We start from the raw sequence: 25767 nt of genomic DNA, 5'->3' as shown, positions 1-25767 counted from the left end.
AACATAATCAGCTTCCGAAGGCAGCTGCTACTCCAGCAGAAACGAGGGCCAAACTCCACGCTGATTTCTTCCTCCATCTTCCAGAGTTTGATCGGTCAGTAGGTAAATAAGACTCAGTGATTTTCAACAACTCCCTCTTCTGATGCAGGGATCCCACTGGTCTGAGCTGCTGAGCACCACCTCCACCATCCTCATCCTGCAAACACCTCGTGCCAACACTACAAAGAGCAAAAGAGTGAGAGCCAAGCAAATCAGTTTCTTAAAACTTATTTTAATATCCATGTCTCATCTGTTGGGTAGAGCCAAAACAGTCTGGCCTGGTTTAAGTTACAAATTCTTCATACACTTCTCTTTAAGTAAATGAACAGTGTGGCAATAGGGTCTGTTATTGGAAGTGAAACCCGTACTAACAAGGTGCTGCAGCTAGAATTCTACCAGGGTTCTTCACTGCTTTCAGCCCCAGAAAAGGCTAACGCTGTCCCCAGGTCCCTGAATGGGTGTCACACAGCAGGAATAAATGCATCTGACACAAAACTACTCACACCCACAGAGATAGCACACACTGTATGGCCAAGAAACAACAGGGCTGGGATATAAAAAACCCTTTTAGAATTCTCCCCTACGTGGACAGGCACCAGATCAGCCATTGCAGCAAACAGGACGAAGCATCAACCTTGATTTTGCCCTACAGATAAGTGGAATCACTGCTGGCTGAATAGCTATTTCTGGAACAGACCAGCAAGGATAAAAGGGCCACAAAATGATGGCCGAGTATTTAAAGATGCAATATTTCTTTTGTTTCAAATACAACAGTTTGGAGACCACCTTCACACAGCTGCAATAAAAATCAAAGCATGGTTCCGTGCTTTCCAGATCAATTTGCTTAATTACTCACTTTTTTTCTGAACAAATAACACATGTTACCAGAGGGTGATTTCCACTAAGGCAGGCAAGTGCAAGTTCCCTCAGAAAGTGCAAGGCTGCCAGCACTGCTTGCCACAAGAACACCATGCAGGCACTGCATGCCCACACTGCTGGAGCTGCAGGAGCACCCAGAGGTGCCATGCAACAGCCCCGTGCATAGGATCACCTGTTCCTTAAACAAGGCCCTGGCTGGCAGTAGTGGCACTGCCTCTCTCCCATGAAAAACTTTGTTCTTGAATACTGCATCTTTAAATTTTCCTGGCCAGGGACTGCTGCCACATGTTAGGAACGCTCCAAGCTGGCTGCCACATGTTCAAGCGCTGAGCTTTTTGGTGTTTTCAGTCCTCCTTCAATGCAGGGGGAAAGGGGGCACGGTGGGGACAATGGGCTGATGTTTCCCAGCAGGCAGATTCCAGCTGGAGGTGCAAGCCCCCTCCAGGCAGATTACAGAAGGGCGACAGAAATAATGAGGATATCTGTTCCCTTCTAGAACGTTATCTCCTTCCCTTCCATTTGCAATCTGGTGCAGCGATGGCAGCAAGTTAGAAAAGTCAGCAAGTTTTAAAAGGCAAATGCTAAGGGAGAGAGGAAGCTTTCCTGCCAAGTCACCTAAGTGAGAAGAACAAGACAAGCCTTCTTTCTTCAGCTTTGGATCTCTGTAACGTGAATGAGATACGTACAGTACTGAGCGAGCACAGATTACACCTGTGATCAACTGAGCTGAGCTCCAATTCCTTCCTGTTCGCTGCCTGCCTCCTCAGCAGTCAACAGATATCATGCTCACAAGAGCAGAGAGCAGATTATGAGCACGTCAGGGGGTGTATTCAAAAAGAACAGCACTTCAAATAAATTAAAAAGGTGCAACCGTTGAGAGGGCGATGAAGCAGCAGCTGAAAACCTGGTGGCAGTCTGAACTGTAATCCACTCTGAGCACAGGAGATCCAGGCAGGCCTGCCTATGAGCTTCACCGCCCTCCTGAGAAGGTGAATTATTTGTTAGAGGCCACCCCAAGGGAGCAGAAAGCTGCACCATCTGCAGAGCGCCATGAACTTGTTAATACGGGTTTCACTTTGAGACCAGAAAACTGTTTTCTTCCAAAAAATTGTTATTTTTAAAAAACTGAAATTAATTAGGGGTAAAACACTAACGCTAGTGCCATGAACAGGCAGGATCAACTTTTTTCCCCTCCAAAGGGCAAAGAGTCATATACCATCCCCAGCTGAACCTTGGTGCTTCGAGCTTTTCAGGAGATGTTACCTAAACTTTATTAAAAGAAAAAGAACAATGTTTAAATATCAACACTGGACTCGACCAGTCTTTTTCCAAAGTCCACATTCTTCATATGAAGCACACACGGCGTCCTGGATTCCCCAAGGCTGCATGTTCAGAAGTTCACAGTACGTGGAACCACGTCTTTTTTTTTTTTTGTTTGTTATATTTTCTTGAGTTTCCCCTCCTTGTTCAGAGCAGCCACACTTTGTGGTCATTTGCTGGACAAACCTCAAGCCACCTCCTATCCACATGGCTTGGCCTAGATGCTGAAGGTTTTCTTGATGAGATTAGATGTTGTCATGCTCTATGGATGGAAAAAAGCAAGAGGAAAAAAAGCACCTGGTACAGGTTTCTCAAGACCCTTGCGGATTCCTCTACTCCAAAGCCGTTTCTGAAAGTCTTTTTGCCGGTTTCTCAAGCAGTTTTTGGCCTATTACTCTGTGTCAGTTTGAAGAGCTGTTATTGGATGATCCAGAGGTTGATGCAATTGCAGCTCCAGCTGGGCTGCTTGTGGATACAGATTTGCGGATGTGAGGCAGCAAGTACGGGTCACAGGCCAGCTGCTGGACATCTATCCGATCCTCCTTTCGGTAGGCCAAACAACGCCTGATAAATGCCTGCAGATACCCCCCAAGGCAAAACAAGAATTAGTAGACTGACAGGAACAGGAAGCTTTCTTTGATAGATCTAACTCTTTGGGAGCTGGGCCAATCTGACAACCCAGCGCTGAAATTCCTTCCCCAGTGACTGCACGGACAGCCCAGCTGCTGTGCCAGAAGCACATCTTTTAGCAGGAGAAAGCACAGGTAGAGAGACGTGCTGTACTCCATTCAACCCTGAGGCTGACAACAACGATGCAACAGATCACTCTGCAGGAGATGAGAGTTGAACGTAAACTCCTTGCCAGTTTAGGAAAGCCAAAAGAAAGGAACCACTGGAATTGGTTGCTGAATGGCAATGCAATGTGACTGAACACTGCTGAGGACTCACCTTTGCTTCTGGTGTGACTACTGGCTTTGGAGGGAACTGCACCTCGGTAGCTTTCAGAATCGTGTTCTCCTGGAGAATATCTTGTTGTGACTGGTTGTGGCCAAAGGGCTACCAAAAAAAAAAAACAAAACCCAAAACAATAACAGTTAAAGACAGATGACAGGCCTTAAAAAAAAATCCCATAGTGCTACTGTTAATCATCACTTGACATCAGCATTTTTCCAGGCAAGAAGCCCGTGAACACTGTGAAGGTGCTTGCAGATTCCAGCCAGATGAACATCTGACACACTGCTCTGTTTTTGAACTGAACTAAAGGGACACCAAGCTGGAACATGTCCGGGGTGTCTCCAGCTCAGGCAGGAAGGATCTCCATGTGCTTGCAGACCTCATAGGTCAGCTTTGTTACATGTGAGAGGACCTTCAGCCATCTCAGCCGCCAGGAGATTCACCTCCTTCAACCCCTGCTTGGCTGGGTCCACTGTTTGTCTGACTGACACCACAGTGTTTCTATCAGCCCAGGCTTTCCCAATTCCTGGTTACCAAAGACTTGTAAACACGAAAGCTTAAGGAATCCTTTTCCTGCCCAACCAACTTGTTCTGTCATAAGAAAAAAAAGATAGTCTTTTCTCAGAACAAATCACCTCTTCCTGAAATAGACTCTTCCCTTCCAAAAGGCATTCTAAAAACATTACAAAGATAGATACAAAGAGTAGGACTTTGTATCTATTTTATTTTAAAACACTTGCAGCTGTTGAGCAATATCAGGCCTGACAAAGACTCTGCATTCAAAGAAAAACATCAGAACATCGAAAGAATGATAGAACAATGCCAAAGCAAGAATGTCAGGTGCCTGGCCCTGAATGACACACTCATCTTGCCCATTATCATCTCACTGGAAATATGACCAGCAGGAAAGATGTTCTGAAGAATGTTGCTTCTGAAAGTATTGCCACGTAGAGCAAAACACAACCTAACAAATTATCCTCTCTCCATTAACGTGGGCTCTGTCTTGGAACTGGTGGCAAGGAGACAAGGCAAAAAGCACCTTCTAGTCTGGCAAGGTGAAGGGAGCAGAAGCCAGAGCTGCCTCCCAAAGGTTTGGGAGTCACTGCTTGGAAAGAAGTTACATGCTCTCTTACCTTTCTGCCGTACAGACACTGATAGAAGATGACCCCTACTGACCAGACATCAACTTTATTTGAAATCTTTGGAGGTTCTTTCCCAACCACGAAACATTCTGGTGGCAAATACCTGATTAAGAAGAATGAACAACAGGTTATGAGTATTATCTTCTAATACTTACAGCCATTTTCTTTAGAAAAGAAGAAATAATCTTCTGTGATCACATGTTGGCTTGGGATTCAAAGAACCCAGTTTTGATCCCGTGCATCTAAGATGACCATTGCCATACCACTGCTTTTCTTGAAAACCACAGTCCCAAGGACTCTCCAGACACTGATGGTCTGAGTTAGTCAGCACAGTCAGTTTCCTTTCAACAGAAGCACATAAAATAACCTAGTTTTCTTTCATCTTCAAAACTGGTATTTGTTGTCAAAAGGGCTTGGCCAACAATTTCACAATAGAAATCCACAGCCAAAAATATGTATTTCTAGAAATTCAAGCCTAGTTGGCAGTTCATAGTTAGAGAAAGCTTATCTCAAGCTACCGCTAGTTTTACTTTTGGTAAAGAACAGGCCTAATCATTTGTTCACACAATATGGAAGGCTTTAACAAACGTTACAACGTGTACAAATGTTGCCCACAGGGACACACTGCAGTTTGGGTAACATCTAATAATTACATCCTGTGGTACTTAATGCAGGTCTTGCTCTCAGCTGCATCACTTGCAGCGATGACATCTGGCACCGGGAGTCAAGTATTGCTGCAAATATCTTTTATATGGCACTTGGAAGTGAAGCCGTGGCTACAAACAGTACTATGAGATGTATGTAAGTTGTAAGAGCTAACTCTATGGATTTTCACCTCTCTTCAGTGGAATGCTCTTTCCTACTCCCTGATGTACCTGCATAGTATTCTCCTTCCCTCATTTCCAGGGTCTCAAGCCTCTACCATCTCAAGCTGACAATGGCAGCACATGCAGAGCTAACACAGATGCAAAGAGATCTGTAAACCCTTCTTGATCTTTAAGCTGCAAGTGCCCCACAGGTGATGCTTACCAGTAAGTACCAGCCCCCTGCGATGTCAGCTCCATGCCATCAACAGAGTTGTAGCTGTCATCATCCATGATTTTGGAAAGCCCAAAATCTGTGATTTTTATCTCTCCACATGCAGTACCATTGACTAGAAGAATGTTACCTAAATAGAGGAAGGAAGCAGTCTCTTAGAAATACATTGAGAAGGAAAAGCAAGAATAAAATTGCATTGAAGTCTGGTCCTCTACAAGAAAACAAGCATCCTACAAAGCACAGCAAGCTGCAGCTGCCTGGGGTAGGTGTTTTAAATTCAGAGACAACTCAGCTCCCACTGACTGCTAGATGTGATTTATCCATCCTCAAATGGTTCAGTTGCCTAACATTACTTGGAGCCTTCGGATTACGAGCCCTATTCTCCACATCAGCTTGATGCCTGTGCTGTTTTGATCCCTCCCAAAGGTCCTGCTGGAAGGGCAGGTCAAAAAGAAAGACTAAGCAAAGAAGCAAACATACACAGTTATGACTCATTCTGTCCAGAAGTCCTGACTTGCCCCAGTCTCTCAACAGCCAGAAACTCTCTCCCTTCCTGGCAGTGCTCCCCAGTGGCTTTCTAAGCTCAAAAAGACAATTACTGCTTAAGCAAGAGTCTTTCATAAATCCATCAAGGATCAAGAATTCAGATCATCACTGTTTTTCTCAAAGCATACAATAAAACAGCAGAATTGTGTGTGGTGGCAGCAGATGAATCACAGCTTTAGACAACTGCAGGCAGAGCTCTGCTGCATGTTCAGACACAGTAGGAACAGCCAACAGCTGGGGGAAGGAATATGGTCACTAGAATAGTGCAACAGCACCACCTCCTGTACAGATTCCTCTTGCTGATGCAATAAACCACATCACAGAGTTACACAACACCGACGAGGTGCCACCAGTAAAGGAAGGCAAACCAGAGACAACTGTCTGAAGAGGTGGTTGAATTTTACTGGACTAGGAAAAAGCAACGTAGCCAACATCCCCAAAGAGAGCACTTCCATTTCTGCCTTCACTACTCTATCCAGTGCTAAATAGAGCCCTGCAAAAACATCTTTCAAAGGACCTTCTGCTTGGTAGATGCTAATGAATGCAAAGGAGGACTGGAATGTGCATGTCCTCTGCTTTGTGAGCTGCCACGTAATAAAAACCAAACCAACCAAAAACCTGAATGCTTCCCAGCTTCTGCCCCCAAGATTTCAGGCAGATGATTACAGAAAGAATAAGCCAGAAGAATGGGAACATAAAACACACTAGTAATTACGGGAACCTTTATGAAGCAATAACAGAAGCTCTTAACAGCAGAACACAAGCAGGACATTGAGAAACCAAACACAGACACTTGGTGGTTCAAGAGCTCATTTTGAATAAGGAGGCTACTCTTTCTGGAATGTTACTTCCTTGTTTATGTTGCAATTCTGGAGACAATACCCTTTTCACAGAATGTTCTATGCATTATAGCTTTTTCTTACTGCAAGTTTATTTTCCCAGGCAGGACTGTCTCCTTTTTGCTGTCTGACCAAAATCAACACCCCCGCTTCACTTATAACCCATTACTTTCAGTTAGCATCCTTATAACCCATTACTTTCAGTTAGCATCCTTAAGCACGTCAGCTACCAGCACAGCATACCTGGTTTAAGGTCATAGTGTATGATGGGAGGTTTGATTTCATTTAAGTATTTTAAAGCATTCACAATCTGCATGATAATGGATCGCGCCTCTTTCTCCGACATTAACTTGTGCTGCTTCAGGTAGAAGTCCAGATCGTTTCCCTCACAGTATTCTAACACTGTACAAAACCTGAAGGCAAAACAGTAGCAGTTGTAATTAAAGCATCTGATAGAAACCAGACCACTTTGTTGTTGTCTGTCTGCAAGTCTCATCTATTCGATCAATACATTAAGAGTCCTCCAGCCAATTAATCTCTTCCCAAAATTAGGGCACCAAGAGCACAATCGTCAACGCTCAATAGTACAAAGGTCAGCTACGTTCCATTTAGCACCAGAGCAGAAATGGAAAGCAGTTCTGGCTGGGGCCTGTGCCCAGGTCAACAAAAAGCAAGATTTACTAGCAGAGCATCACATCTGACATAACAGGGCATGCGAGAAAGCATCTCTAAAAAATCTGTGCATGCTGGAACTGCCTCAGACAGACATCTCTGCAGCACTGTCTACAAGGCCTGGATATACTCTGGACTCTGCTGTAAGATTCTGAGAGATCAAAAACTTTGTAGTGGATGGGTCAAACTGAGTCAAAGCACACAGCAACGCAACTTACGAGTCAGTATCCAGTGAAAAGTAGTCATATAGCTTAACTATTCGAGGATGATCCAGTTCTTTGTGAATTCTGTACTCTCTACACGCATGTCTGAAAATAGGAAAGTGTGAGCATTAGTCATGCAAGTGACACAATTCTAAGTTCTGCAGAAAGAGCACCCAGACACACCGCTCGGCAGTCCAAGTTCAATCACAAACCCATGCACATCACACAGCTTAAGAAAAGGCAAGCAAACGAGGAGCTGCTCAGAATAGTTTTTTTGAGAACCGCAGAATCCAAGTGTATCAGATTCCCAAATGCTGGCAGCACTACAAAATAACTTCATCCTGATTAATGGTACTGCTCGCCAAAACAGAATTATCTCATAATATATCGCTATGGGATCCAAGATAGCTGAATGCAAAAATCAGCAAGTTCTAGAAAAGTTCCAGGATGCTCAACAGTCCAAGCTCCAACTCCAGCTTAGCTTATGCCACTGACACTTGAGGAAGCAAGATCACAGTTTTGTCTTTGAAGTTCTGTGAAAAAGTTTGGCTGTGATTCTGCAGCACTCATCTAATCCATGGCATTAGGAAGCAAGTGTTACCAATGCTTAACAGGCTTCTTGCAGCCCTCCTCTAGACTGTGACAAGTTATTCCTATCACCTGTGGAAAGCTCAAGTATTCTAGGAAACAAAAAGTAGTCTTTCACCATGCAGGCGTGTGCCTGGAAGATGGATATGAGCACTCTTTTTTTCTGCAAGATCTTACACATTTTGAAGAGAAGCCACTTCAGTGCTTTCTTTCCACAGCACTACTGGTGCTTTAAAGCCTCGTGCTTATACAAAACTGGGGGTGTGTGCACATACTGAAGACATTTCTAACAAGAATGTAAATTTTACAAGTAGATGTTGGGACAGAGTGGCTTTGGAAATATGGCAAAACAAAGGAAAAAAATAGCTGCCTATTCACAGACAGTGAAGAACTAAACACAACTTGGAGACGTGTCTGTTTTACAGCCTTGCTTACTTGTGATAGTTTTCTTTCTTCTCATCCCTCCAGTTTTTATTTAACTGGTGTATTTTCACAGCTACATATCTCTGTTCTGTTAAATCAAATGCCTGCAAAGAGAAGAACTGAGCATCAGGAGGAATCACAGCCTCAACTCAACGCTGCAGAAGCAGACAAGATCTAACAAATCAATCTCCCCACCCAGGAAATCAGCATTACAACAGACTGAGCGAAGAGCAAACCCACATTTTGATGTAATTAGTTTCACTAATGAAACCAAGCAACTCTGAAAACAATTGAATATTCTGTGCTTTGATCTGACCCTTCCCTATGGGATTCAACTAATGCTGCATTTATTCTGACATTTTACTACCAGTGCTACAATGGGATCAGAACAGCCAAATTACTGAAATACAGTCACTTAATCACTCTGGGAAAGACTTTGTCACTATTCCCCCAACCAGCTCACTGGTTTTCTACACTAAGTTAAAAACAAAAATGAAAATCACACAGCAGATCTTTAATACTTTGTTTCACGCTGGTAGCTCAGCTCTCCATCTTGAAGCAAAATGTCTCAGCTTGTTTAGAAGCCAGAGAATTCGAGGGCTGAACTGTGTAATTCTGGTGCTGCGTGTCCAATATCTTGCTATTTAGGCAGCCTTTAAAGAATAGATCACTGCAATTGTGTTCTTGGGGAAATGAAGAAGTCTGTTACTTTGTCTGAGAGCAGAAACATCTAATAATTTACAGGATTGGGTAAAATCCTATTGTAAGCAAACAAGGATAATCCACATCCAGCTGAAAAGCTGTATACTGAACTCCTAATGCTTAACAGATCAGCATGGACCGTGGAGAAGAGAAATAAGCATTTCTTTGTTTTAGTAATGTAATTATAACTCTTATGCACAGTCAGGTATGAAGCATTCCTATGCCCTTGCTTTCACCCTTCGCCTGTGGAGCTCTGGATTTCTACTGAGTCATTGGAGACACCAAAGAGAAACTGGGAGCACTTGCAGGCAGCACTCCCTCTTGGCTACCTGAACTGTATGCCCCTCTGGTTTAGGTATCTGTTGTTATACTGCATCAAAATAATAAATCATCATGATGTTCCCAACATTTGCATTGGAATAGCTATGTTAATTCTACCCAAATTCAACATGAATTAAAGACTACTGGGTATAAGTGGAGAATATTTAGCACTGGAGAGGATTTAAGTGTAATAATCAAACAAGAACCTCCAAAGTATCATAAGTCTTGGCCATGCAAAGAGTGCTGACAGACAAGCACTCCTCAGTTCCAAGGACTGCACACACACCCAGTCTGCTACTTCAGACCATAAAACGAAGAAAAAAGCCTTTTACCCTCAGGAAATAAAGGTTTTGCTCTTATTTATTTTCTCTTTTATTTACAGCAAAGTTCAAACTTGCTATGCCATCCTCAGTAAAACTTAACCATGTTAAGGTATTTGTGTACAGCACTTGAATGGTATGCTTCTGTCCTGGTGAAACCTGCAGATTTAGTGCAATGTTTTCTTAAAACATACATTTGCAGGAAATTTGACCTCTGAGGACGTGAGCAGAACCTAAAAATTTCAAGCCTGCTGTCTAATACAAGCCAGATGTAACATGTGTTCTGTTCTTCTCTCTTCCACAACCACACACTCCATTGTGAAAATGATTGTGAGGTTCTGCTTACTGTGGGATTTCATTGCAAATTCACATTACATCAGATTGGCATCCTGAATTTACCTTATATACTTCACTGAAGCCTCCTCGACCCAGAAGATGTAGCAACAAATATCTATCGTTTAGCGTTGGATGGTCTTTAAATCTGCCAAGAAAGACACAGTTTAACAACACTGACAATGAACTGTAATAGATTACAGCTCTTATACAGCTTAGAAACATTTTTTTATATTGAGACTAAAAATATCAGAACTGGCAGATTTGACACTATTTAATCATTTTCTATTGATACAAGGTTATATAATGATACTTTGATGTGCTCAGAAGTCTTTGCCCTGCTAATAACACATTAAGGTGAAACACTGATTTAAGAAAAGATACAGTATTTGCAAATCTGATTTGTCCCCTTCATAACAGCAGTACACCCTCTATGACTCCGTGGGCTTACTGTGAGTTATCTTCATTGTGTATCCTTTTCAATTCCCTGATATGTAGATTTCTAACCCTCTCTAGCCGTTCCAGCTCTGCCTGGATCTCTGCTTCTTCCTGTGCAAGAGAAAACCAAAAGGAAAACACAACATTGTTTCAAGTATTGTAGTCAGCATTTCCACCTGGAGCCAAAAATACAACTCCATGTGTAAACAGATTATTGGCAAATAACATTTCCGGGAGATGAAAAAGCTGCTCACACCCATAGTATCACAGAACCATAGAATGGCTTGGGTTGGAAGGGACCTCAAGGATCATCAAGCTTCAACCCCGCTGCCACACACAGGGCCACCAATCTCCATTTAAAGAGTCAGGCAGAAGGTGAAAGGAATCACAGAAACACAGAATGGCCTGGGTTGGAAAGAACCACAGCGCTCATCTGGTTCCAACCCCCTGCTGTGTGCAGGTCGCCAACCAGCAGCCCAGGCTGCCCAGAGCCACATCCAGCCTGGCCTTGAATGCCTGCAGGGATGGGGCATCCACAGCCTCCTTGGGCAAACAGATCAGGTAGTTTTGTTTAAAATGGCAGCCATTCACTCTCCAACCCCTCTCCCCTTCTGCAGGCTAGCTGTGTGATAAATCTTTTAAGATTGCATCTTCAAAAACTGGGACGTGATGTTTTAAGGAAGACAGGCTATAAATACAGAGACTGGTATCCTGGGCTTCCACACGTAGATAGCAAAAGCAAATGAGATTTTTCTCAAGCAAGTACAGACTTCAGAATTTGAAAAGCCATAAAAGGGGAATGTTTGAAGGATGCAGGATGATGTGGCCTGCCTGACACTGTGGCTTACACATTACACGTGCGTGGTTCTAACTTAACGTTAAGGAAACTGAGATTTCCAGTACCAGATTCTGTGTTCATCTCTTATAGACTGCCAGTGTGAAAACTAACACAGCACATAAATGTTACAATAATCTTCCAACACATCTCAGGGTATTGTGTTTTCTACCCAAGAAATATAAAAGCTGCCTAAATCAGAAATGGAAGTTACAGCAAACAGCTTCTGTTATAAGATGTCATTTGAATGGACAGCATGCTCCAGTTAACAAGGGCAAGGCAAGAAAAGGCTTGTTCACATGGGAGTAACAGCCCTGACACCACACTGAACCACATGTGCAGTCTGAAGTTGAGAAGCAGGAATACCTTGCCACACATTTCAGTGGTCAGCAGCTCAAATTATGAACAGCAGAACATCTTAATGTAAGTTTCATGGACTCTTCAGTCCCTGGGTGGTTTCTTGTTTCTCTTTAACACCAGGCCAACAGCCACCACCTCACCCTGCAAGCAGGGTGTCCTCTCCCCAAAGCAATTTACTTTCAACTGAGACCCATTTCTCTATCATAGGGCAGGAGTGACTGATAAGCCAACACATGACCTGAAAGAACTTTCAGCTGTTACTCACTTAGCAAAGACCAAAGAATTTTTATCTGGATCACAGAGATTTCACAGCTCTTAAAGATGACTTCTGTTCCAGAGAACACTGGGTCTAAAAACCAAGTGAGGAAGTGCTGAGAGGCTCTGCCTCCTGTAGGAACACGACCTGTACACCTTCACCTCTGTGATGTGCAGCACTGCTGCTCCTGCCCCTCTCCTTGAGAAGAAAGGAGCCATGTCAAAGTTTTATGCACAGTCCATAGGGCTGAAAGGTCCACTGCCCTCAAATACAAGACTTGTGATGAGGACAGGGTTGCAAACCTCAATTAAAACATGCGCCTTGAGCAGTATTATTTGGCACACATGACTCAAGGGACACAGTAACCCATTCGTCTTGTGACTGCTCCTTCCCTTCTCAACCAGTTCTATTTTTAGGCACAAAAAATGAGCCAGTTTCCAAAAGTGGACAAGGATAAGAACAGCTTCAGACAATGCCACGATCCCAGAACATTACTTCATTTTCCATTAAGATCCATTTCCAAATGGGATTCCTCTGTTCCAGGGTGCCACTTTACATGCCAGACAACTTGCAATTAATCCACTCCAGCAATGCGGAAGCTATAGAGCAAGTATGCCTGCAGCATGCTCCTGCTCGTATCACATATCTGCACCCACTGGACAATAAAATGTAATGGGCAGCGTGCCAGCAGATTCCATGTGTGCTTTAACTTTCCCTCACCACTGAAAATAACGAGGTACAGCAGCATTAATGAAGCCTTGCATTCAGCTGAAGTGTCAAGGTTACAGGAAAAAATATTTAGTGTAGAGGTTGTACACAACCACCTCAGCAAAGATGGAAGGTTGGCAGTGTGTTGCATTTCCACTTTTCCTGTTTCACTCAGGAAAAAACTCTTTGGCCTTACAGATCACACTGCTAGTTAGGAAAGTGGCAGAAAGCCTTCATTTTAGTTTGACTTCATCTGCTAAGTGTCCCAGAAGTTTTATTTTTACAGTTTTGCAATCACGTTGAAAGCAACCAGCAGCTTATTGAAATATAAGCTCACTTGCAGCTGTCACTCCTACTGAAACCAATATATGTGAAAACAACAATGCCTTCTACCTACCTAAACACAACTATTACTTAAAAGACTTTACAGATCTGTTAGAGATAGTGCGTGACAGAGACATGGAAAAGCCACTGCTGCTTGCAGTTTGTTTTGTTCTTGTCATTTCTTTCCCTTGATCCCCTCCTTCATGTTCTCTCATGCTAAGCACATTCAAAGCCCAGCTCCAGGCAGGCTCTATTGGCAGAATAAGATGCAGCAGAACTCCCATCATGAAATCCTAACTGTGAGGACATCATTTATTTGCTGAAGTAAAGAGCAACACTACCGCCCTGGAAAATATGATTACAAAATCCTGAGCATCCTTGTCAAGTAACAAAAACCTCTTACTTAGAAAACTAGTGGGAGTGATCTCTGCATGAAATGATCCTGTTTGGAGAAATACTGAGTCAGAAACCTACCTCAAAGCCTTCTCTGCAGTTCTTACCTTTTTCAGATGACCCAGTCGGAGTTTGAAGATTTCTTCCTGTTCATGGTATTCTGCTAGCGTTAACCTGCATGGAAGAGACAGATCCGAGGTGTTGAATTTCCACGTGTGTTAAAGCACATGACTTGCAATCTACACCTTCTCCTATGGAAGCAGTAACTGCACAGAGTATGTCAACATCCAGCAACCTTTTTTTTTTTTTTGGTTAACTCCACAATCTGCCAATCAAGTAAGAGACCAAAAGCTGAACTTTTAATAAAGCACAAATCAATTTCAAATTCAGGTTCCTAGTAACACTTATTTAGGATAGTGTGAGGATTGTGACACTACACCTGGCTACAGCAACACTGCAAACTGAGCCATGAACTGGGATTCTGAACTTTTGTTTCAAGCTGTCAGGTGGTTCCAGGGAAATCATGGGAAGTTTACTTCACTTTTCCACATCTCTGACCCTGCAAGCAGCTACAGTGGGATAAGGAAACAACTGCCATTTTTACTGATGGTAAATAACATGCAATGTTTCCATTCTCAGCAGGAGGCAAAATTCAGCCTTACACTAAAACAGTGATAGGTTCCATCCCTAGTGAAATGTAACGGTGCACTGAGATCTGTGAAGTTACAAAACAAATCATTATACTGATTTTCTCACTGCTGCCAACATGGGTAAAGGCATCATCATGCATGTGAACATAAGGTTATGAAATCCACATCAATCGCATCTGTTTACTTTGTAAGCAAGATAACATGCGAGAACATACAAATAACCTTTCTGAACCTAAAATTAAGTCCAAACCATGCCTCAAGAGGATCCTTGTTGCAGCAGTTATGCTCTGTATAGTACCTAGTACAGAAGTCAGCATGAGTTCTCCACAGCACCAGTATCACACTCAGTTTCAAGAGGAGATGGAGCCCTCTGTCTGCTGGGCTGTGCTCCCTCAGCTCACCTTACAGCCAACTGAGACAATGTTGGATGCAGCTGGTTCACTGCTCGTCTTGAAATGCCACTACTTCCCTCCCCTGCTTACAATGCAGAGGGGCTGCACAGCTGAAACAACTTCTACAGCAGTTTTTAAGCAGGTAAATCTAACACAAAACTCACAATGCTCCCTTTGAAAGGATTTCAACCATAAGGAAGTGCTTATGACAAATTGAAGATATGTACCAAAAACACCTGATATGATAAATGTTTATGTGATGCCTCATTTCATATAGAAGTGTGCTATTCCACAAGAAAAATACAACAGTCTGAACTTGGATTTAGCTTATCTAAAAGGCTTTCCCAGATGTTTAGGTCTTTGGTTGATGTTGCTGTGCAAAGAATAAAAAGACAACTGAATAAACCAGCAACAAGCTTTCCACAAGTTCTTGTGCACAAGAGGAATGCAGAGCTAAACACCAACAGTCTACTCACAAAGCAAGAGATGTAACGAGTACCAGGCTAGCACTGCCCAAAAAATGCCATGTTTGCAGCAAGCATTACAAAAACCAAGAAGGCTCAAAGACAAACACTGTCCTGTTTCAGAAACACAGCCTGAAATGCACTACTTCTGGTACAGCTGAGACTCTAAAACTGCCCAAGCTGTTCAACAAACCTCAAGGTTAATCCAGCAGATAATGTCTGTGAATGACAACACGTGCTTCATTCAGGAGAGTGATGCTGGGACAGGGTATGTCTGAACCTACGTAATGAAACCTTCTCCTTTCTAAGGCACAGCAACAGCCGTGAACTTAAGAGGAAACAAAAATCAAATGAAATTATTTGGCCAACCACTCTTGATTCAAGTTTCATAAGCACTTACGTTCAACTTGCATAGAAACCACTGTAAGAATTGCACAAAAAGTAAAACCTCCCTTTAACATCAGGAGGATGTTGTACCTGAATCACATCAGTCCAACAAACACATCTGCGTGCAAGTAGTCAGTCACTGCAGCTGATTACAAAACCAGTGTATTCATCATAAGCTAGAACACTCCAAGTGAACAGCTGAGCAGTTTTAATTAACAACACGACAAGCAACTCCTCTAAACCACAAAGATAAAACCTTAAAATACAATGGTGAAGAATGACAGAGCAGCAGAAACACTAAGAAAACTGGGCAGCACAAAAAGGCTCACCAACATAACCAGGTAGAGAGGAGATCACCTCAAAGCAGGCTCTCTACAGGCAGAAACTCACTGCATATCACAGATAAACATCATGATTGCCAGGCTTTATCAAAACCCACATTGCCATGCCAACAGCATAAGCTTCAATGCAGCTGCACTCTTCTGTTAGGTAAAACCATCACTGCACAAATTGGAAAGCATTATGTTGTTGCTCAGATGGGTGACCACATCCAATTTACTTCTCCAAAATCCATCTGCCATTAAAAAACTCAGCTTTAAAAGCGTATGCAGTTGTTTTTAAGCCCTCTTGGCCACAGTGAGGGGTCAAGATCTCCATTCAAGCTACGTATTTGCAGAAAGCATATACTGCCACTCCTATACAGGAGACCTGACCAGTGTCAGCATCCTACCTGGGGTACCACTTTGGCAAGTGAGAGCATTTCAAACACACAGCTAACCCAACCATGTGCCACCTTTGCTGCAGGTGGGAAAAAAAAAAGTGGGAGCTTTTGCTTAATATGCACTTTTCAAAGTGCAAAGTGAAAGAATACAAAGGGCTCCACAATCTCTAAGTAAGGCCATAACAAGGAGATTTGACAGTGCAAAAAGAGAAGTGTCACTGAGAATTACGATATTAGCCAACAGCAATAAAATGATGACTGAAAAGTAGACTTGTAGAAGCTACAGGGAAGTACTGACTGCCCAGAGTGGGGAGAAAAAGAAGAAAGGAAAACTAGGTCATGTACCTCAGCAGCACATTGCGAGTCAGTTTTATTTACAATAAGGTTACTTAATGTGATTTCCAACAAGAAACAAGCTGCTCAGGGTTTGGCTTCAATTTCTAAGTAGCAAAAACTTTTAAAGAAGTAAGAGCAACGACTAAAAGTTCTTGTGAGAAGCTTTGTTCTCTAAGAGCTCCAGCATTCCCAAAGTATTGACAACTTGAAAAACAGAAGGAGATCTCCTGTGAGATGAGAGAGCAGTACTTAAATAATGCTTCCATTTCCCTCATTCAAATATCTGGAAAGAACTGCTTTTGAGATACAGTTCAATGTATTATGCACTGTCTTTATAGAGAACCTTTTTTCTCAGTACACCAAACCCATTCTTTGAAAAGCCTCACCAGAAGGTACACAGACATAAAAGCTCCTGAACAAGTATTTTTTTTTTTAAGCAAAGTGTTGTAGTGTTATCAAAACTAAGGGTGAAGTCTTTTACTTCTTTTGCACATCGCTTTTTTCAGCTCTCTTGCTGCATCAAGTTTGAAAACTTACTGCATTCAAAAGAAATTAAGCTCACAAAAATTCCAGACTCAGCAATGATCCATGTTTTACTCCAATGAAAACTATTTAGAACTGCAGCCAGATGTTTCTGAATGCCAGGCTAATTCCACACTATTCATTTGTGCGTGTAGTGAAGCCTAGAGGCAAGGGCAAGATTCCATTTCCCAGTGGATATTTTGTGCTCTAATCAAAGCATGCAGCTTTGCAAGGCACAAAGAAGGCCACAGAACCTACGTTTCATTTTCTGCTCCGTTGGTTTTGTTCTTGCGTTGCTTCTGCTCATTGCTTGCTGGGGGGGTCTGGCCCATTGCAGGTGGCTTCCGTTTTGCTAACATTTTTCGTTGCCTTTCTATTTCTTCCCGCTGGGAATTTATCCTTTCCTGTTGCCTGGAAAGATGAGGGCAGAAAAAAAAAACAAAAACAACACAAAGCAGATAACTAATGGAATGTACTCAGTCGTCCTCAGCATCTGCTTTTAGCAGACTTGAGCAATGAATTCAAATCAGCTGTACTCTTAGATTACCAACAAAATACTCTTGTTCAGAAAGGGAGGATGTGCCAAACATTGACTCAGTTTTGTTTTTTTTTTCCCAAGGTATTTTTCACATAGAAGTGGATTCTTTTCCCGGCCCACAGAAACCTTTCAGTCAGTGAAAGGTTTTATTCATGCAGAGGATATCCAAAACCAAGGAGCTGCTAACCTCATGGAAAACCCAGGGATCTATGGTAAGTCACTAAGTTTCCACACACTTTTTTCCTAGAATACTCTGTTCTAAATCCTAGACTTTCCTGTTTGAACTGTTCCTCAAGTCTGGCACTGTCTGAGAAAGTATCCCTATGCTTTAAGGGTACAGTTCAGCTATCCTTAGTTTTCTGAAGCACAACTAACACCATTCCCAATTTCACAAAGAAAAGAGTCTGTTTCAGAGGGGAGACTATCATAAAGCTGCCTTGTACCATTTTATAGTGATAAAAGCAGCTGTGGAATTACAAACCAAATGACTTGTGAATTTAGATGTTTAATTCACATTTTAAAACAGACTGAGATTGCAGGTAAGGATTCCAGAAGTATTTCTTCCATGTCTTACAGCTCAAACTAAGGAGAATATTATCAAGTTCACAATCTGCATCTAACAACATGTGTGCCTTCTATCAGACCATAGAAAAATTAGATGATTTTAATGGATTATACACAGCTCTCTCTATGCAATTAATTTGCCAAGTCCTACTTAAAGGTCGAGGCCAGGTGGGAATTTACTGGATATTTCCATTAATATCCTGCATAAAAGGGTGTCTGATCTTCGTTTCCAGGTTTCTGCAGTTACTTTGATCACAGTTACCAAAAGGCAAAAAAAGTTAAATAGCATGGATTTTCTTTTTTTTTTTAAGCTTTTTTTTTTTCCCTTTTAAAGTTAGAAGGGAAAGCGGGGAGGGGAAGATAAGCAACTTTCCTGGAGGAATATAAGCAGATATGCAAACCAAATTGATCGGCTCCGGATACACAAGAGAGTCTGGTCTCCCTCTCCCCTCACTCCATGCACTGCACAGCCAGACAGGTGCACATAGAACACCTAACAGAGCAGCCTGCCTCTTTCCAACCCAGAGGCCAACTCAAACAATTTGACTCCAGTTTTAAGTCTCTGGAGTTAAGTGGAAGCTTATTTCTCACTGAAAGATTCCTCACTGTCTGTAGCTGAGTCCCTGTGTGATCCTTTCATACATCAGTCACACCGTTCTCCCATTTTGACATGCAAGACATCACACACAACTGCTTAGTTTTTCCTTTTCTGCCTCTGTAGGTAAAGAAAACTGTCCTCACTTGATGAGATTCTGGAAGGCATAGCCATCTGTCCACTGCTCAGTGAAGGACGCCCCGTGCCGCACCGTGGTGAAGTGACCCAGCCTCAATCGATCCTGCATGCTCTTATCTCTGCACGCCATCTTCTCCTGTTTTGACTGAAAACAAAACACGTGTTAAAATAAAACCCACAGATTAGCAGCTAAGAGTTAGGCCTTGTCTAAACTCACTTCCAATCCTTGACACCTTTTCCTCTGTTCCAGTACTGCTTATCTGAAACCAGCTGAACTTTATTGGTAAAATTACTGATGGTGCTTCTGCAGTCTGACAGGTATTCATTTGATAGCTTCTCTTCTGGCATTTCAGCTATTTTCTTTCCCATTATTGCTTGGACTGCTTACCCATTCTATCATCAGTTGAAACTCAATTTAACAGTAGGATTAAAACTATCTCTGCATCAGTAGCTTAGCTGGACTTGAGACACATCTCTGACCGGGCCCTTATTCACTCTAATAGGAGGTGAAGGAGGAAAACACACCCCAAATCAACGTTAAGACTAAGATACAATGATAAGCCAACTCAATCCTAGCCAAACAGCACTCCCAGAAGAGACAGCCTCAATTAAGACTCCAATAGAAAAAAAGTGCTGGTGGTATCTGTCACAGAGTATTTCCTGTAAGTGAAAGAAAGTTTCAAAGGCCTGAGATGAGAACAGCAAAGCTTCAGTCAATTAAGATTAAAGATGAACCAGCACAGCTCCTCACTGGAGCTACAGGCTGCTTATCTGAACGCCAGGTCTACGTAACACAGCCCAGAGTTACAAATCCTCCCAGAAAACGGAGTCCCATTCAGCCAAGAACAATCAGCTGAGTGACAAAAGCAAACCAAACAGATTGCCCACACTGGCCAGCACCCTGGTATTCGTGCCCATCCAGTGCCCACGAACAATAGGTGTTACTGGCCAACAGGTGAAAGAGAATCAAAACCCCACATTGTTGAACTAAAAGGAAATCTGCAAATCTTTCAACAGCGAAGCAAGCTGGATGCCTGTAAACAACAGCTTGGCAGTTTCTCAGCGTCTTTATCATGTTATTTTAGGTACTGTACAAAGCAATGATCTCCAGCTCCGCCATTTGAAAGAAAAAGGTTTTCAATCACTTGCCCGTGTCACAGAGCATATCTGGCAATTTCACTTCACAATGGGACACTGCTCTTGTACAGCAGGTGCTGGACAATGGTGCTTTTCAGGTATACAAGTTTCAAAGCAAGTAACTCCTGCTGCATTTAGAGCTCAGACTATTTCACTTAAGCAAGGGAGATCTTGAGACTCAAAAATAACCAAACTAAAACATTCTGAATGCTTTCAGTCTTCAAATTACATTCCTATTTGCAGAGAAACAATTCATGACAAAATTCCAGTTGTCTCTTATCACCAGAGCAATAGGAGCAGATTTTCACTGCCAAGGAAGATAGAGAAGCTTTCAAATGCACCAACTGTGACTGCAGCCTGCTGCTCACCTTTTCTATAAGGAGCTTCTTGCTCATCGTTACACATCTATTCAACCTCTCCTTGTACTTCTCCAGCATCTTTTGTTGTTCATCTATCTGCCGTCTCAAATCGCAGTTGGCCTGAAAGAGAACAGAGAAGACAAGCCTTTAAGTCACTCAGTGAGAGCCAAGCTGAGCACTACCTAGAAAGAAAGCTAGCTTGAGGCATCAGATAAAGGAAAGCAAAGCAGGCAGGATAAAGGAGAAAAACGAAAAATACAAAAAGGCCATGTTTCTCTTCTCTAAACATCCAAAGAAAGCTCTTGCATTTTTAACCCATTCAAACCTTAGCACCCTACAAAACATACAAGTGTTACCATTCTCTTACATATGAAAAACTAAGGTACAAAGAAACTAAGCACAAGGATTTTATTATTTATTTTTAAAGCAATTGAGACCTCGTCACAGCTATCTCAGTCAACCCTGGACTAGCCTCTCCCTTTTAGCCACAATACTGGCTAAAGAGTAAAAGGACAGACTCTGCATTTTCAGTTAAATTCTCCTCTGAGCTACTGTCCATCAGCCCTGCTATACAGACTTCTCCCAGTAACACTGCCACAGTGCACAGTGGTATTTGATGTGCTACTATTTTCACTGATAAAAAGTTAAATTTAACCCTTCCTTTTCCAACCAACAGCTTCTGATTTAACTGATTTTCTGATAGTAAAAATCCTGCTCCGTGGATTGTTTTCCCACAAAGCCACGTGTGCTTCCATGTGCATCTCTAAGAGCATGCCTTAGTTTTTAGGTACTGAGACCAGACACACACACAGTCTTTGCTCTTCTCCTTTAGTGCATTTTCTAATCCTTTTCAGCACTTCACAAGAGATGCCCCTCCAGCTGATGAAAGGCAGATCAACTACAACCCCTCCATTAAGAAAAAAACCTTTAAATCAAGGATCTCATCTTTTACTGAAGAACACTAATGAGACAGAGAAGCTTTACTCCTTAGGTTTGACCAAAATACGTGCTCTTCATCTCTGTTTGTTTCACTGATTCATAAATCAACATTTCAGAATAAACTCCCTACTGAGAGGTTGCAGAACATGCTACTAAGCAAGAGGCAGGCAGCTCCCCAGCATTTAGAAGGGGATAATTCTGAAGAGAAATATCTTAAGTTAGCTAACAAAACTCACAACAGGAGTGCAAAAGATCAAAGAAAGACCAACCCTGCTGAGGAGACAAACACCTGAGCTTAGCTACAATGACTCTGCACTACAGAACCACACTGTTACAGCTGCCTTGGTTGTGAATTCAAGCAGGCCCAAGCAGAGTGCAAACCAGATAATTATTCTGAGAGTAAGAGATGACTGATTTGTTTTAACCCTTGTGAGTGTTGGTTCTGCAAGTGGTACAGTACACAAAATGCTGCACTGCAGCCCAGCTGGCGCAGGCGATCTTGGTATCTTTAAATAGCAGCTTTTACAAGAGTTGTCCCACTTCAAATACTTACTCTTAGTAAGTCATCTATCCTCCCTTCCTTCTTCTCCAAGTCAGAGTTCTTACTGTTTTCTAGTGCAGATATTTTTTCCATTGTGAGGTCCGACTGTAGAGAAAAACCACCATAAACCACATTTAAAAAGAACAGCAGATATTTCACAGTTAGCACATTTCATCACAGAATAACCCTCTTGAAGCTGAACAGATTTAAGAACAAACAAATCCCATCCCATTTCCCAGGCTAGGGGATGTCCTCCACTCCTCATTTTCTTATTGTATGATGGGGTCCTTCAGCATAGGAGGCTTGGACAGTCAGCACAAAGGCCTAAAGCTCTGCTCTGAAGAATGCAGACACAACAAGCTACCACCACCTCCACATGCTGCCTGTTTTGTTTTAAAGCTGAATTTTGCCCAGCCCACAGTGGTCTCTAACACTCAGCACCCTTTCCTGCAATACAACCTGCGCAGGAAAAAAATGAAAACCAACCCACTAAAACTCACCCCTCAGCTGGAAAACCAAATCAATGGCCACAAACAACCACTGGCTAGACAACAGATAGTATCTATATGTTTGGTTTTTTTTTTTTTAATCAGTCTTGGCCAAAAATGCAGGTTCTTATTTTAAAATGTAACAGATTGACATTATTTGTGTAATTAGGCAAGTTTAATTAAACAAGTTTTTCCTTCTGACAAACTGATGTGTTTTTGCCCACTAGGGTCCCAAACTTTACTGTTTTTGAGTGAAATCTGTTGGGAAAATTGTACCGGGCGCAGCATATATCAAATACCTTCACCCAATTATATGATATGCCCATAAATGAAATACAAAAGACATGCTATATTTTGCAGCAACAAGAATATTTCAAACTCAGGATTCCAATTAATTGGTAGGGAAGAAGTCAGTACGCACATGAACATAACATCTAAAAAAAAAACAAAAACAAGTCAGCTCAAGGGAATCTTGCTCCTTGGCTGCAAACACAGATTTCACCTTTACAGCTAGAAAGCCACTATCCTGGTTCTGAGAAGAGTTAGCAGAGACTTACCTGCAAAGTTCTTAATAACTGTTCTCCAAATTCCAGGCTTGCCTGGAAGCTAACACCACGAAGCAAGAGACAAACTTGGCAGACTGAACACTGTTACTACTCTATCCAGTATGGGAAAGATCAAAATGAACACCTGCCAGCACTGCATCTCAAGCAAGATGAACCTAAATCCTACAAGATAAAGAGAAGGCTCGGGCAGGTCACCTCACTGCTGCCTTCACTTCATTTATGCTTCCTGACAGCCTGCAGGAGGCACACAAGACTAAAACTTTTGTGGCTGTTGAAAACTCAAGACTGTATCCACTCAGCCGAGCAGCAACAGTTTCTTCAAGTAACTGAGGGTTACATCCACTTGTCAGATGCACATACATGCTTGCACCGTGTCAGATGATGTCATGCTTCAGGATGTATGCTCCTACATGCACGGTGATTTATTTCACCACAACTCACCTTGCCTCAGAGAACTTGGAAGGCCCTCACACTAATGGAAAAAGCTAGGGAAATCATGCTCATACTCCCTTGCTTTCGGCATTGCCAACAAATTCAAGCTGGAAATCTCCGAATATTTTATTTTCCCCCATCTATCAACCTCAAATAGTTTGAGAAAACAAAAATGTACAATATTCTCATCGCACAGGCAGGCAGCTTTACAGATTTTTGCCTTAAGCATCTACTACATCTGCATCTCTGGAAAATACAAGGAAGCCAAGTGCTGGCACAAAGCATTCTAAGCTAACACATCTCCCTTCTTAGGGAAGATGGATGCTGCATTCTTGTTGAGCACAGGAGATGATAAGAATATCTTGCTCGCTACAGCTGGTACCACTATTTTAAGCAGTGATGTTGGGATAGCAGAGGCTGACATCTGAAAAGCCTCTCTGGCAGGTACTTGAGCTTTGGCATCATTCTATCACAAGCACTAGCAAGATGCAGGGATCTTCACAGACCAGCATTTTAACAATACAGACAACAGAGCTGACCCCAGCGACATGACAGGTCTCAGAGATGTTAGCTAGTTAGCATCCCAGCAATTCTTCATGCACAAAGAACTTGTACCACCTGCTGGGGAAATGGAGAATGAACTTGCCCCAGCAGTGAAGCTATTTGACACAGACTGATGTGTGAAAATGACTGACACAAAACCGACTGCTTAGAAATCACTGGAGGGAAGGGTCACTCATGGAGAAATCAGAGATGAAAATCAAAAGATTAAGAACAAATGAGCAAGATGCACTGTAGGTAAAGCTTAATGTCCTGATATGCAACAGAGGAAGATGACAGAGCTAGAAGTAAATCTTGCTGTAACACCACAAGAAGAATTTTAACAGATTATAAAAGGAATCACAAGACTGGCACAAATAAAACAGCTATTCCTCTTCTTGACTCCAGCTCACTGAACTTGCTGAGAAGCACCTTTGAGAAGACATCACGTCTCACCTTCTCAGGGCAAACTAGGTCACAGGTGTATTCTTAACAACTGCAGAGGACAAAGAACTTGCAGCTAGGCTGTGGGTATTTGTGTAATCAGTGTGGATGCACTCATGATTGACAGCACTCAAACAGAGGTATCCATAAGTGCAATTTACTTTATGTATTCACTAGTAAGGAGATGAAGAACATTCAGGATACAACACAACTGAAACGGACAGGGCAAGACAGAGCTATTCCTCCCCTGAGCATCTTCTCATGCAATTGAAAAGCTGGCCACAATACTGACACAGAAAAGCCTCAGGAACATATCAAGCAAACTCCAGTAGCAACAGCTGAGAAGTTTCCTTTTACAGGATTAAGAACAAAGTTCAGTGTGATTCACCTTTAATCAGTACAGTTAAAGACTAAGTTGGTACTACCAGTTCTTTTGGCATTGCGTCTATTTCAAGTGGTGTAGAAGACAAGCTACACCAAGTTTAAATCTCATATCCAAGAGATGTATCATCTGGTAAGCTATACCTGTGACTGTTTGTGCTGGATGGAAATCTGTTTTTGGGAAGTGCAGGAATGCTCAGTGTTCCCTGATCCCGTAGAAGATGGGCTGCCTTGCTGGGCCTGCAAAAGAAAGTCAGGGTATTGTTATATGCTCCTCAACATGATTGCTGGTGCCCATGCAGATACACTTATCTTTACATGGGAGGTGTAATCTGGCCTGGGTCCCATACTTTTATGTTAAGGTTTAAGAATGCTCTAGAGACTTAGTTCATTAACACAAGAGAATCAGCTGCTCTGAAGAAGTCTGGCCCAACCTGCTAAAAGACAAAGCTTTTAAAAAACCTAGTATAACTCATGTCAGCTGAGATTAAGCTAGCCCAAAATTTACACTTCTAAAAGCAAGGCTGTACTCCATTCCTTTTGATTTTCACAGTCGAGCAGGCACTCACACTACTGTTTCGACCCACATAAGACTTTTAAATTGTTAACTTAAAACTCAACTCATTTTATTAACAAGCAAAGCCTGGGACCTAGAACTCTTCACAAGGAAGAAGAACTTACCAGGAGATGGTAGACTTGGTCATCAATAAACCAGGCTGCACTTGAGCTCCTTCAAATGCCCCATCCCTCAACTAGAAACATCCCCTGGCATTCAAGTCCTTTCAGAGCTGCTCACCGAGACAAAAGTAAAGCAGAGGCCACCTCCCCTCTGTGCCAGCTGCTCATTCTCTAGCCGCTGTTTCGCCAGCATCACCGACATCAGCGTTGGCAGAGCAGAGTGATCCTCCTGTGGTTCCTTTGCTGTGCTGCCGTCTACCCCATACAGCGGCTGCTCCACTCGCCGCTGTAACACAGTCAAAAAAAAGACAATAAACTTTTT

The 25767-nt window shown here is 42.4% G+C and overlaps 1 protein-coding gene across 1 annotated transcript; it reads right to left on the bottom strand.

The window, feature by feature from the left end:
- Positions 1-251: 251 nt before the first annotated feature.
- Positions 252-25750, bottom strand: TLK2 (tousled like kinase 2). The gene is made up of 16 exons (XM_019623394.2): positions 25564-25750; positions 24912-25007; positions 21929-22021; positions 20446-20556; positions 18949-19085; positions 17364-17516; positions 13741-13807; positions 10771-10868; positions 10386-10467; positions 8656-8747; positions 7648-7737; positions 7001-7170; positions 5364-5502; positions 4326-4437; positions 3187-3294; positions 252-2813 (listed from the first exon to the last, which is right to left on the bottom strand). Exons 1-16 carry the CDS (start codon positions 25645-25647, stop codon positions 2640-2642), a joined length of 1806 nt encoding a protein of 601 aa, XP_019478939.1. The 5' UTR covers positions 25648-25750; the 3' UTR covers positions 252-2639.
- Positions 25751-25767: the final 17 nt, after the last annotated feature.

Source organism: Meleagris gallopavo, chromosome 29, assembly GCF_000146605.3.
Source record: "Meleagris gallopavo isolate NT-WF06-2002-E0010 breed Aviagen turkey brand Nicholas breeding stock chromosome 29, Turkey_5.1, whole genome shotgun sequence".
NCBI lineage: Eukaryota > Metazoa > Chordata > Aves > Galliformes > Phasianidae > Meleagris > Meleagris gallopavo.
This window is presented reverse-complemented; position numbering and strand designations above follow the sequence as displayed.

Coding starts and splice junctions, on each gene's coding strand:
- TLK2 (XM_019623394.2), bottom strand. CDS start 25,647: ATGTCGGTGATGCTGGCGAAACAGCGGCTAGAGAATGAGCAGCTGGCA. Junction 22,022..24,911: donor TCCAGCACAAACAGTCACAG/GTATAGCTTACC, acceptor TTTTCTCTACAG/TCGGACCTCACAATGGAAAA. Junction 3,295..4,325: donor AGTGTCTGTACGGCAGAAAG/GTAAGAGAGCAT, acceptor TTTTTTTGGTAG/CCCTTTGGCCACAACCAGTC.